This window comes from Panicum virgatum, chromosome 9N (assembly GCF_016808335.1).
Source record: "Panicum virgatum strain AP13 chromosome 9N, P.virgatum_v5, whole genome shotgun sequence".
NCBI classification, from domain to species: domain Eukaryota; kingdom Viridiplantae; phylum Streptophyta; class Magnoliopsida; order Poales; family Poaceae; genus Panicum; species Panicum virgatum.
Genome location: NC_053153.1, coordinates 13,252,381 through 13,266,154, shown reverse-complemented (window position 1 = coordinate 13,266,154; position 13,774 = coordinate 13,252,381). Strand labels below are relative to the sequence as shown.

General features: G+C 50.7%; 1 protein-coding gene and 1 pseudogene across 1 annotated transcript; both read left to right on the top strand.

The window, feature by feature from the left end:
• Positions 1 to 156: 156 nt before the first annotated feature.
• On the top strand, positions 157 to 1,218 carry LOC120688725 (putative cyclin-dependent kinase F-2). Its single transcript, XM_039971109.1, has one exon. It carries the CDS (start codon positions 157 to 159, stop codon positions 1,216 to 1,218), a length of 1,062 nt encoding a protein of 353 aa, XP_039827043.1.
• A 701-nt stretch (positions 1,219 to 1,919) lies between these two features.
• Positions 1,920 to 8,723, top strand: LOC120688724 (annotated as a pseudogene).
• Positions 8,724 to 13,774: the final 5,051 nt, after the last annotated feature.

Sequence of the window (13,774 nt, the reverse complement as noted above, 5' to 3'; positions counted from 1 at the left end):
CAACTAATGCAAGTCGGACTCACTCCGGCAATAAATACTCGACTTGCCTCCGACACTCGAGTACTCAACTTGCGCGCATTCTCGCTCGCATCGCCACCGGCCGCCGCCTCCCTGCCTAGGGCAGGCCAACCGCCGTCATCTCTTCTTCCGCTCGCGATGGTCGCCTGCGTCGTGGAGGCGGCCGCTCCCCGCCACGCCGCCGCGCAGCAGACCCGCAAGAGGACGCGCGTCGCCATGGGCACCACCGACGACTACGAGGGGGGCTGCTGCCTCGGCGAGGGGGCCTTCGGCGCCGTCGTCATGGCGCGCCACCGCGGCACCGGCCGCGCCGTCGCCATGAAGTACCTCCGCGTGCCCGGCGGCGGCGGCGGCAGCTACGCGGCACTGCTGCGGGAGGCGTGCTTCCTCGAGGCGTGCGCCGGGAACCCGTTCGTCGTCGGCTTCCACGGCCTCGCGCGCGACCCGGCCACCTCGGAGCTCTGCCTCGTCATGGACTGCGCCGGCCAGAGCCTCCACGACGCCCTGCGCTGCCAGCGGCCGCCGCTGCCCGAGGACACGGTGCGCGCCGCCATGTGGCAGCTGCTGACGGGCGCCAAGAGGATGCACGACGGCCACATCATCCACCGGGACATCAAGCCTGGGAACATCCTCGTCGGCGGCGACCAGATCGTCAGGTTCTGCGACTTCGGACTCGCCGTGTGCATGGCCGAGCCGCCGCCGTACGAGGCGGCCGGCACCATGTGGTACATGGCGCCCGAGATGCTGCTGGGGAAGCCCGACTACGACGCGCTCGTCGACATCTGGTCCCTCGGCTGCGTGATGGCGGAGCTCATCGACGGGTCTGCTCTGTTCCAGGGCATCGACTACGAAGACCAGCTCTGCGAGATCTTCGGCGTGCTCGGCGTGCCGGATGACGCGACATGGCCGTGGTTCTCGTCCACGCCGCTCGCCGCCGGGATGCCAGAACTGGAGAAGCAGCGCCAGCGGTGCAAGGGTAGCGTCCTACGCTGCATGTTCCCCGAGTCAAAGCTGTCTAAGGAAGGACTCGACCTCCTTAGCGGCCTCCTCACGTGCAACCCCGACAAGCGGCTCACGGCAGCCGCGGCGCTCAAGCATCCGTGGTTCTCCAAGATCCAATCACAGGAGGTGCCAAGGGAAGAAGAAGCAGTGTCGCCGTTGCCCAAGAGACCCAGGCGGCATGCTGTGTGCACATCTTAGATTTCTTCCGATCGTTTTGTTATGCATGTAGAATTAGTAAGTATGTTCGTTCTTCAGAACGGATCTTTGTGATGGCTGCTGTACTGTGATGTAAATTGCATTATAATTTGAGGTTTTGAATTGAATCCTTTTCTGGTGTTTTGGAATGAATTTGCATTGACGGGTGTTGCTGTAACTGTAAGCATCTCACGCTGAGCCCTGAGACGCCTAAATGTTTCTAGTTATGCTAAACATGGGCTTAGGGCCTTGTTTGGATCTCAGGAATGCACGCAGGCCGGGATTCATCGTTCATCGATCACTGAGGCCTTGAGGAAGAGCGATCTGCAAACTGAAATACTGAATGTGAAAGGCTTTCCATGTCTGCAAACTGAATCTTCAACTTGTTCCGGCCGTGTGCCCACTGCTGGTTTCGCAGACCACGCGCGCCGAGAGAGATGCGTTACGGGCACGCACAACATCCCCAGATCGCATCCGGCTGCTCCGGGATCGATTTTGCGTTGATGTCGGATTGATTTCAACTCGCAGTCGGAGTGTCGGACTCGCTCGATAATAAATACTCCACGCCTCGCCACTCGAGTACTCGACCCGCGCGCATTCCTCGCATCGCCGCCGCCCGACGTCGGCCGCCTCTCCCCCGCCTCGCGCAGCCGTCCCCTGCCTAGGGCAGGCAATCCTCCGCCTTGTGCCTTCTCCTGCTCGCGATGGCCGCCTGCGTAGAGCCCGCTGCCGCGGCGAGACCGGCCGGCCTCAAGAGGAGGCGCATCGCCGTCAGCAGCTCAGAGCAGTACGAGGAGATCAGCCGCCTCGGCGAGGGGGGGTTCGGCGCGGTCGTCAAGGCGCGCCACCGCGCCACCGGCCGGATCGTCGCCATCAAGCGCGTCGCCGAGGACCACGGCGGGCACGCGGCGCTGCTGCGGGAGGCGCGCTTCCTCGAGGAGGCGTCAGGCGGCGGCGCCAACCCGTTCGTCGTCGGCTTCCACGGCGTCGTCCGCGCCCCGGCCACCTTGGACCTCCGCCTCGTCATGGAGCGCGTGGGCCCCAGCCTCCACGACCTCCTCCGCCAGCGCGGCCCCGGGAGCCCGCCGCTGCCCGAGACCACGGTGCGCGCCGCCATGTGGCAGCTGCTCACGGGCGCCAAGAAGATGCACGACGCCCGCATCGTGCACCGCGACATCAAGCCCCAGAACATACTCGTCGGCGGCGGCGGCGGTCGCTGCGGCGTCGTCAAGCTCTGCGACTTCGGGCTCGCCATGTCCACGGACGAGCGGCCGCCGTACGAGCCGGCCGGCACGCTCTGGTACATGGCGCCGGAGTTGCTGCTGGAGAAGCCCGACTACGACGAGCGCGTCGACATCTGATCCCTCGGCTGCGTCATGGCGGAGCTCATCAACAACGGGAGGCCTCTGTTCCAGGGATTCTACGACCACGGGCAGCTCTGCGCCATCTTCGACGTGCTCGGCGTGCCCGACGACAGCACGTGGCCAGGGATCTCGTCCACGACGTTCGCCACGGTGTGGATGCCGGAGCTGGACATGCATCGGGACAACTACCTGCGCGAGCTCTTCCCGGAGACGAAGCTTGTTGGCGCCGGCTGCCGGAATGGCTACGCCGACGGCGATCTCTCAACGCTCGGTGACCGCGCTTGCGCACGGCGTCGCCTGAACTTTCTCTCTCGCTCGCTCTGAATGTAACTGAATGCGAAAGAAGTGGCGCTGCCAAAAACGTTGCAGCTTTTCTCGGTCTTTCTTGTTATTTATTCGCGGTGCTTACACGGTCTGTGACCAACGATCCCCCCCGCCATGCGCGCCTCACGCTGCGTCGTGCCCGCCTTGTGCGCGGGAACTTTCATACACGCATGGCGGTGACCACTCATAGCCGCACCATGAACGCAGCATGGTTCTGGCCCTCTCCACCGCTCATCTCACATGCAGCTAGCTAACTTTTAGGAATGTAAACGTGCAACTAAATGCAACTGCCTAATTACAGAATGATGATAAGTATGCACGAGATTATGCCAACATTTCACCCCCTAATCTCGCTGCACCTCACTCACGCCTAGCTGCTGTCTCAGCTCGATGAACCTGACTTTGCCCAGTGCCTTCGTGAGTATATCTGCTAGCTGGTTCTGTGTACTCACATGATCAATGTCAATGCTCCCACTGTCAACACATTCTCTCACAAAGTGATATTTTGTGTCTATGTGCTTGCTCCGTTCATGATGAACTGGATTCTTACTCAGGGCTATGGCAGACTTGTTATCAACAAGGAGATTTACTTTCGGAGCTTGAATTCCCAGCAGCTCACCCAATAGACGACTGAGCCAAATGCCTTGGCATGCAGCATTTGCACTAGCTATGTACTCAGCCTCACAAGAGGATAGGGCGACTACTCTTTGCTTCTGAGACACCCAAGTTACCAGATTCATTCCCACAAAGAACACTGAGCCACTGGTACTCTTCCTGTCGTCAATGTCACCAGCCAGATCGTTGTCACTGAAACCTAGTAATTTTGGTTCAGACAAGCCTGATCTGGTGTATCTGCACCCAAAATTCAGAGTTCCAGCTATGTACCGAAGTATCTGTTTGACTGCCGCCCAATGACTCGCCCTTGGCTTCTCCATGTACCTGCTCACTATCCCCACAGAATATGCAAGATCTGGTCTTGTGTTCACCAAGTATCTCAAACTCCCAATCACACTCCTGTACTTTGTTGCATCAACCAGAGAAGACTTATCTTCCTTGCTCAGCTTTAACTTGTTTTCCATTGGAACATAGCAGGGATTGCACCCACTCATTCCAGCCTGTTCTAGAATTTTTTTTGCATAGGAACTCTGACACAAGGTTGTCTCTCTCTCTTTCTGATCTACTTGTATTCCCAAGTAATATGTGAGCAGCCCAAGGTCACTCATACTGAAGCTTTTCATCATTTGTCGCTTGAATGCAGCAATGCTGTCCTGGCTTGGCCCTGTGATGATTAAATCATCCACATATACTCCCACTATAAGAAAGTTTCCATTGTTATCTGAACGTCTGTACACTGCATGCTCAAGTGGATTTCTAGCAAAGCCAAGTTTCAGCAGCTCCTTATCTAATCTTGCATTCCAAGCTCTGGGTGCCTGACGCAGCCCATACAAAGCCTTCCTTAATTTCAGCACCTTGCCACTCCCATTCTCTACAACAAAGCCAGGAGGCTGCTGGACATATACCTCCTCACACAAGTCTCCATTCAAAAATGCCGATTTAACATCCATGTGATGTACCTTCCAACCACTTCTAGCTGCCAGTGCTATCAACAGCCTAACTGTTTCAATTCTTGCAACTGGGGCAAACACTTCTTCAAAGTCCACCCCCTCACGCTGAGCATATCCCTTCGCGACTAACCTTGCTTTGTGCTTGGTTACATTGCCTTCAGGATCTTTCTTAACTTTGAACACCCATTTCAGGCCAATAGCACGATGTCCTGCAGGTAAGTCAGTCAGTTCCCATGTTTTATTTGACTGAATCGACTCCATTTCAGCTTTCATTGCTTCTCTCCAACACTGTTCTCCCAAGGCCTCATCAACACTTCCTGGTTCTTCAGCAGCTAAGTAGCACAGCCCACTATACTCGAACCCATGGATTTCATCAGTAGTGTCAAAAATATTCTGCAGAGATCGAAATCTCACTGGTACTCCTTCTGAATCCACTGTTTGTCCTGTTGGTGGGCTTTCAAATTCCATAGCTGGTGTTGCAGGACTTCCTTAAGATGTTTGTGCTGCAGACGACTGACCTGGAGAGTGTGATCCTCCCGAGGCTGCTGCAAATGGGTCATCTCCTTCAGCCATCTGTTCTGCATTTCCGAATTCAGGTACTGTTCCTGGTCCGGCAGTAGTGTAATGTTCAACTTCAAACTCCGGGGCAGCTGTGTTTGTCTGAGCTTCAGAATCCCAATTCCAAGCCCGACTCTCTTCAAAAATCACATCACGAGATATGTGAAGCTTTTTTGCTACTGGATCATATACTCTATAGCCTTTTGTCCCTTTCTCATAACCAATGAACACCATGGGTGTTGATCTATCAGTCAACTTGGATATACCCGGCCCTACTTTCTTCACATGAACAACACAACCGAAGGTTCTCAGGTGATGTACACTGGGCTTCCTGTTGTACCACACTTCATAAGGAGTTATGCCTTGAAGACTTTTGGTAGGAGAGCGATTCAGCAGATACACTGCAGTGGTGACAGCCTCCCCCCAAAATTCTCCCGGCAAGTTCTTACTCTTCAACAGACACCTAGCCATCTCCACCACGGTCCTGTTGCGCCATTCTACCACACCATTTTGCTGTGGCGTGTACGGTGTGGTGGTGAAATGCTTCACTCCATGCTCATCACAATATTCTTTGAACTCTATGGAATTGAATTCACCTCCACGCTCACTGCGAAAAGCCCAAAGCTTGCCACCTAGCTCAGTTTCAGCTAGTGCCTTGACACGCTTGAAGCACATGAAAGCCTCATCCTTGGTTGTCAACAGTTCAATCCACATATACCGAGAATAATCATCAACCAAAAGTAGGAAGTAGCTCTTACCCCCTGGTGTCTTTGGCTTGATCTGGCCACAAAGATCAGCATGAAACAGGTCCAATTGACTGTCAGCCCGGTAATTTGCCACTTGTGGGAATGGTTGTCGATGTTGCTTGCCAAGTGCACAGCCATCACAAAACTCTTCCACACGATCCAGCAGTGGCAATCCTTCCACCATTCCTTTCACTCCAAGCTCACGAAGTGCTCGGAAATTGAGATGACCATACCGGCCATGCCACAACCATGCCTTGCAGTTGTCTTTGCAGCCAAACAAACAGGAGCAGCTAGATGCACTTTCAGCAAATAAAGACGATTCCCAACACGAGGTGCACGAGCAAGCAGTGTGCGTTCCACATCAAACACACTACAGTAACCATCTTCTAGCACAACTTTGCATCCCCCCTCTTCCAATTGGCCTAAACTGACTATGTTGCTTTTCAATTTAGGAATGAAATAGACTTCAGTCAATACCTTGTGACCATCCTTCTTCGTTTGGAGCATGACAGAGCCCATGCCCTCGATCGCGACGAGTGATCCGTCGCCAAACCGCACCGTGCCGCCAATCGACGTGTCGAGCGACGCCAATGCATCACGCCGCCCGGTCATATGATTGCTGGCCCCGGTATCCAGGACCCAAACATCACTGTCCTCGTCACGATCAGCAGGAACCACATCCTTCTCGTTCAGGTGCACGACCTGGCTCAAAGCCCGTCGCGTTCCTCCCTGAACATGCACGGTGTTCACGGTGGCCAGCAACAACGCTGGCTCCTTCTCAGCTTGCACATGATGTGCTTCCTCCTTGCGCTCCCGCTTGGGCCTCTTGCAGTCTTCTGCCCAGTGGCCGTAGATGCCACAGTTTCTGCAGCGTCCCTTGCGCCTGGGAGTGCCCATCGTTGTCAGTTTGACAATGGGTTCCTTCTTGTCGCCGCGATCACCGCGTTCACCTGAGCCACCGCCACCAGCACTCTTCGACTTCCAGGCCTTCTTCTCTCCTCCGACTGACCCCGACGCTTCAGGCTTGAGTCGGTGACGGTTCCTTGCCGCCCAGTCCTCCTCTGTCAGCAGGAGTTTGCTGGCCTTGTCGGTGACGGCCTCGATCCCGAGGCGATCCTCCGCCATCTTCAGTCTCCCAACGAGCTCCTCGATTGTCAGAGTTTTCAGATCGAGTAAAGTCTCGATGGAGATCGCGATCTGCAAGTACCTCTTGGGGAGTACGCGGAGCATCTTCTTCACCACTCGAGTATCCTCAATTGCCTCTCCTGATGTGCGCAGATCCGCCGCCAGCGCATTGATGCGCAGGGCGAAATCATCTACTGTCTCTCCCTCCTTGAACGCGATATTCTCGAATTCTTGGAGCAGATGCTGGGCGTTGGCTTCTTTCACGCGTTCAGCTCCAACGCGCATGCTCTTCACCGCCTCCCACGCCTCCTTGACAGTCTTCTTCGCCCCCAGCATCTGCCACATCTCCTGTGGAACAGACCGGAGAAGTCCGCCCATGGCTTGGCGATCTTGGCTCCTCTTCACCGTCTGACCTCCTGGCTCGATCGCCTCCCACACCTCCAGGATCTCGAAGTTGCACTTCATCAGGACTGCCCACTCGGCATAATTCGAGCGGGTGAGCATCGGCCACATGAGAGAGCCCTCACGGACTCCATGTCCCGATCCGCCTGAGCCCGACGCGGCCGACCCAGTCATCTCCGGCGACGGCGATCTTCGTGGAACAACAAACTTCTTGCGAGGTGGTTCACGCGGTGGGCTCACAGAACCGCCGTATAACATACACCGTCCTCGCTCTGATACCAGATGTTGGCGCCGGCTGCCGGAATGGCTACGCCGACGGCGATCTCTCAACGCTCGGTGACCGCGCTCGCGCACGACGTCGCCTGAACTTTCTCTCTCGCTCGCTCTGAATGTAACTGAATGCGAAAGAAGTGGCGCTGCCAAAAACGTTGCAGCTTTTCTCGGTCTTTCTTGTTATTTATTCGCGGTGCTTACACGGTCTGTGACCAACGATCCCCCCCCCCCCGCCATGCGCGCCTCACGCTGCGTCGTGCCCGCCTTGTGCGCGGGAACGTTTCATACACGCATGGCGGTGACCACTCATAGCCGCACCATGAACGCAGCATGGTTCTGGCCCTCTCCACCGCTCATCTCACATGCAGCTAGCTAACTTTTAGGAATGTAAACGTGCAACTAAATGCAACTGCCTAATTACAGAATGATGATAAGTATGCACGAGATTATGCCAACAAAGCTGTCCAAGGAAGGATTCGAGGTCCTGAGCGGCCTCCTCACGTGCAACCCGGAGAAGCGCCTCACGGCGGCGGCGGCGCTCAGGCATCCGTGGTTCGCCAAGATCGACGCGCTGGAGCTGCTCGGGCTGCAAGGGGACCGGGTCAAACCTTTTCCAACGTCACCCCGCTCCTCAGATCAGCCCATGGATCAAAGCGGACCGACCCTAAGAAAAAAAGGAGCGGCAGGGTCAATATCCTATTGACCCCCGGAGACCCTAGGGTCGAACCTCCACTCTTAAATGCTTCTTGCCGCAGCCTGGTTCCCGTGAGCGATTCCTGCTCCTTGCAATTTCTCTGTTGTTTAATCATTGAGCAAGTATATGCATGCATCAAAGAGGTCGCAAGTGCTGAGAGTTAATCAGCCATTAACCCTCCCGCTCTGTTAAGTTTTGTTTTTGCATGTGCACTATGACTTGCTAGACTAGCCAGCTAGCTAGGGAGGTTCAACCCGTGGTGCTCCACGGATCATCTCTGACCAAATGGAAGGAGGGGCGGGTTGACACTTGACCCTGTCTTTGGTGAAATGGGGCAGCGGATCAGCATCAGGAGCACCCCGCTCCGCCCCCTTTGCAGGCCGAGGAGCTGCCAAAGGAGGAATTGGCACCGCAGATTTCCAAGAGACAGAGGCTGCATGCTGTGTGCGTGGCCTGATCTGAGACTCCCTTTGATCGTCGTATGATGTAAAGTTAGTTGATTCTTTCGGAGCAGAGATTGTAATGTCGATAATGTTGTCATTCAATGCTATGTAAATGTGGATGTAAAATAGGAGTCTACTCTTCAGAACAGAGCTTCTAATGGTAGCGTTTTAACCTAATCCTTTTCAACGTGTTTTGTGAATGAACCTTATATTAGCCCTGTAGTGTGTTCCCAAGCTCTGGGAAAATTTTCCTTTGTGCGATGGAGCCACGGAGGCACTAACCACTTTGTCCTCGTTAGCCGCCATGTCGCATGAGTTGCCGCAGCCATCCACAATGGCGTTTCACCCAGATAGCCTCGCCAGCCACAGCTTCCGCTCTCAACCTCACTCGCAGCTAGGTCACACTAACATACAGTTGCACAAACAGTTCTTCACGTGCTGGTTTTTCTTTTTATTTCTTGTTCCACAAGTTTTTATTTAAGCTCAAATTTCATGTTTACTCATTGGAGCCGGAAGTAAGCACAAAACAAAAATCATATTGCAGTCAACCACCTATGACCAGTGTTTAACTCACCAAGAAATAACTCCCTCGATCCCTTGGGAACATTGAATTTCTTGTGTTCCAATTCAAGCTGCTAATGGTTTCAAAACCACACCTAGGGCTGGATATCGAGCCAGCTCGGCTCGTTATAGCTCGGCTCGCTAAAAAGCTCAAGCCAGCTCGTTTGGCTCGCGAGCCAAACCACAAAAACGCAGTACAGAGAGTTTTATTAAAGCAGTGAGCAACAAACACAAAGTATTTATAATTTTAACAATGGAGAATATAATCCATCCAGCGATTGATCCGCAATTCCACAAAGTTTTTGTCTAGCCCACCACAACTATGACACAACCATGACCATAAGTCCACCATAGTCATACTCATACACTTTACATAATTAAAATAAATGAGCAACAACTTGAGTGCTAGACTGATCAGTTTTGTAGGTAATATATAAACACCAAAATCAAGATGGAAGCAGTTCGCGAGCCAATTTTAGTTGTTAGCTTGAGATTTAACTTGACTTGTTATGGCTCGCGAGCAGCTCGCGAGCCAGCTCCAGCTCAAGTTGGCTCGATATAAACCGAACTGGCACGTTATAAAATGAGCTGGCTCATTATAAAACGAGTCGAGCTCGAGCCGAGCCATTAACGAGCGAGTCGAGTGAGCTAGCCAGTTACGAGTTTTTCGTCCAGCCCTAACCACACCAAAGCTACACCAAACTTTCTGCAAAATCATGTGCGCCTCAGACCACCCCACCCCACCCCCACAGATTTTCTAACACCAAACTAGACCCGACCAGCTGCAGGATATACCAAAACAAACCACACCACGTAGCTCAAACCAGTTCTAAACCTCTACTATTTCTTAGTATATATGACTTCTGCTTTATTGGCGTGATCAGAACCATTGAGGCCCAATCTAAACTGGCCTGAACTGTTTCCCGCATGGAACTAAACCGACCCAAACTATTTACTAATATCAGCCCGTTTGCACCGAACCGAAGCTCAACCGTGGGAAGTCCGAACCAAAAATACCGGTTTGCCACCGAACCATTATCAGGTTGAGTTCCAATGTCTTATTTCCTATGGTAAAAAAATATACTCTTTTTTTAGGGCATAGGTCACAAATATACTTGATGAATTGGACAAACCTTCGTCCAACTTTTATAATTTGGAACCAATAACTGAATGTTCACTTTAGATATATATACATAAACAATATATTCGTGGATTCATCTTGAAAATCTCATAACCTAAAAATCAATAAATTTTATAAATATACTCCACCAGAAAACAACGATCATAGTTGCACCGCGAAAAGATGATAAAAAAATATAGAAAACAATATTTAGTTTTAGCCCATCCAAACAGGCTTGTCATAAGTATTTTTAACCTGAAAACGGTAAGAATTAACGTGTTCATCTCCACTGACATGATTCAAGAGATCATATAAACCTTACTTCGTTGTATTACCGAGCTGGTTACCAATAGGTATCTCATTTCTAATTTGATTTGAGAACATTTTATCCACCGTTTTGCATCTCCGAGTTGTGCCATGGGTTGGCTTACTTGTTGCTACTATTCGAATACCGTACCCTCACCATCTCGAAAATGACATTTATGATGTACCTTATTCCTAATCTGATTTTAGATGGGGTTTGCTTGTAGCTACTAATTGGAATACACTTGCCATTCTGGAAAAAAAATGACATTTGTAGTATCTCATTCCTAATATGATTCGAGAACATCCAATTCATGTTCCGTATCTCAAGCTGTACAATACGAGTTGGTCTGTATCTATTATTTTGAATACCGCGCCATTTCAGAAATAGCATTTACGCGGTTCTACAAACGACATGGTCTACCGATACGGTAATCTTTACATTAACTCCAACTAGCTCATCTGATAACCCTTTTTATCAAAAATTGGTAAGAAAACTCACTCCAGCTGTGGCTGCCTCTGCCGTTGCAGCTCGAGCTACATAAAATGGCCAGCTGATATAGCTGGAGCAGCAGCCGCAGCCGCAGCCGCAGCCGCAGCCGCAGCCGCAACTGGATTAAATGTCGTCGAGGATGAACTAGACGAATAATTCAAATGTTTTATTCAGATTTCCCATGTCACATAAGACATGGTTTTCAGTGTTGCACCCAGGGTTTTGATTACCGACCGGACTGGCCAAACTAGCCGGGTCCGGTACTGGTATACCGGTCCGGTTTGGCCGGAAACCGGTCGGTACCAGTGGAATTCAAATTTGAATTCAAATTTCGCAGTTCAACCGGTTCGTACCGGTATACCGGCCGGTTTGACTGGTAACCGGTCAAATTCAAATTTTTTTCTTTTTTGGTTTAAATTCAAATGCTCGCAAATTATACTAAATAAATGTTTGTATAACATATTTTAGCCTAAATGAACCCTACAACCCTCTTTTGTACTACTTTTACATTGTATTTGTATACTTTTGTATGCACACTTTTTTTGTTTAACTTCAAATCCCCGCAAACTATACTAAATGAATTAATTTTTGAGAAAATTTGACACCATTAGATTCGTCGCACCTTGAAGTATTTTTAGGAATTTTTTTGGGATTTTTTCATTTTTTTGAATTTAAATTTAAATTTTGAATTTGGGCCGGTTTGGTACCAGCCCAAACCGGAACCGGTCTGGACCGGTTTGATCGGTCAAACCGGACCGATTCCCACCGGTTTGGTGAACCCTGGTTGCACCCAAACAATATTGAAGGGCCTCTGTGGATATTTACATGAAAAAATTAACAACTTTCTCTCATTTTTGTTGAAACATTTCTCTCTGAATTTTCCAAAAGCCAAAACAATTCCAAGTCCATCTTTTGTGTATATACTCCCTCCATACTAAAAAAGAAAGTCGTTTTGGACAAGATTTGAGTCAAGCATTGAAAATATAAAACATGAATAACTTTTCAAATACAGAAACCATATAAATAGATTTGTTTTGAAAAGTACTTTTTATAAAAGTGAGTATGGATTTTGTGCATACGGGGGCAGGTGCCCACCAACACATGCAGCCGTAGATCTTGCAGATGTGATGAGATGCGTGCGCTTTGTTAAGTAGCGGCTTCAGTCAATAATGGATGTTGAACAGTAATAACGGTAGGCTATACGGCTCACACACTACCGGAAATCCTTAATTTGCCGAGTGTTAGACTCTTTGCCAAGTATTTTTTATCGGACACTCGGCAAAGTGCCTCTTTGCCGAGTGTCGAAGTAAGGACCCTCGGCAAAAAAAAACACTCGGCAAAAAACGTCGTTGCCAAGTGTCAAATGGAGACATTAGGCAAATATAAATTTCAAATCTAATATTTAACCACTAAATAAATTTAAATGAAAAAGTTTTCAACTACAAAACTGTGTAGCTTCACAAGATCTACAACTTTTATATTATTTTTTTATTTTTTGATAAAGTGATAGTAAATTTGTTCACAAAATCTATAGCTCTCTGATATAGTTTCAAAAACTATATATGAGACTTATAAGGTTTGTGAACAATATTACTACCACTATGTCGAATGAGAAAAAAACTAAAATAAAAGTTGTTGATCTTCTGAAGTTGAACAACTTTGTAGTTGATTTTTTTTAATTTCAAATCATCTTCTCAACGAAAAGTACATTTGAACTTCTGAAATTCAAAATTCAATTTTCGTAAACAACATCGGATGGAGAAAGTATCGAGATGAAAGTTTTAGATCTTGAAAAGTTATGAAACTTTGTAGTTAATAATTTTTTAATTTGAATTCATTTAGAACATGAAATGAATCATTCAAACTCGAAGCAAATAAAAAGTAAAAAACCTTTTCCGAGTGCTAAATAGAGGACACTCGGCAAATAATGTGGGCCCATGAATCCGCACCGCGCGCACACCATTTTGTTTGTCTTTTTTCCTCCATTTTCCCTCCGGTCGGCCTTATCCACACACGCGGCCCTCCTCAGTCCTCACGCGGACCTTATCCACACCACCCATCGGCTCCCTCCTCCCGCTCGCCTCCGCTCTCCAACCCATCGCGCACGCTCTCTTCTCCGGCGGCGGCGACGCGTGGAGCCCAGCCCCCTCCTCCTCCGGCTGCGGTGCGCGGGGCCCGGCCCCCTCCTCCGGCGCCGGCGGCGCGTGGGGCCCGGCCCCCTCCTCCGGCGGCGGCGGCGCGCGGGGCCCGCCCTCAGATCTGGCTGTCGGCGGCGGCCGGCGGTGGCGGGGAGCGGCTGCGGCGGCCGGCGTGGGTAGAGCCACGGTCGGCGTCGGGATTTTTTTTTATTCAAAATTTTTTTGCCGAGTGCCGAGGTAGACACACGACAACTTCTTTGCCGAGTGTCCGATAGAAAACACTCGGCAAAGAGCTCTTTGCCGAGTAAAAGGTTGCTGTGTGTTGTTTACCGAGTGTAACACTCGGCAAACACTTTGCCGAGTGTATTTAGGCCTTCGCCGAGTGGCTATGGCACTCGGCAAAGCCCCGAGATCTGGTAGTGACTTTTCAACTTTATTTTGAAACTTCAT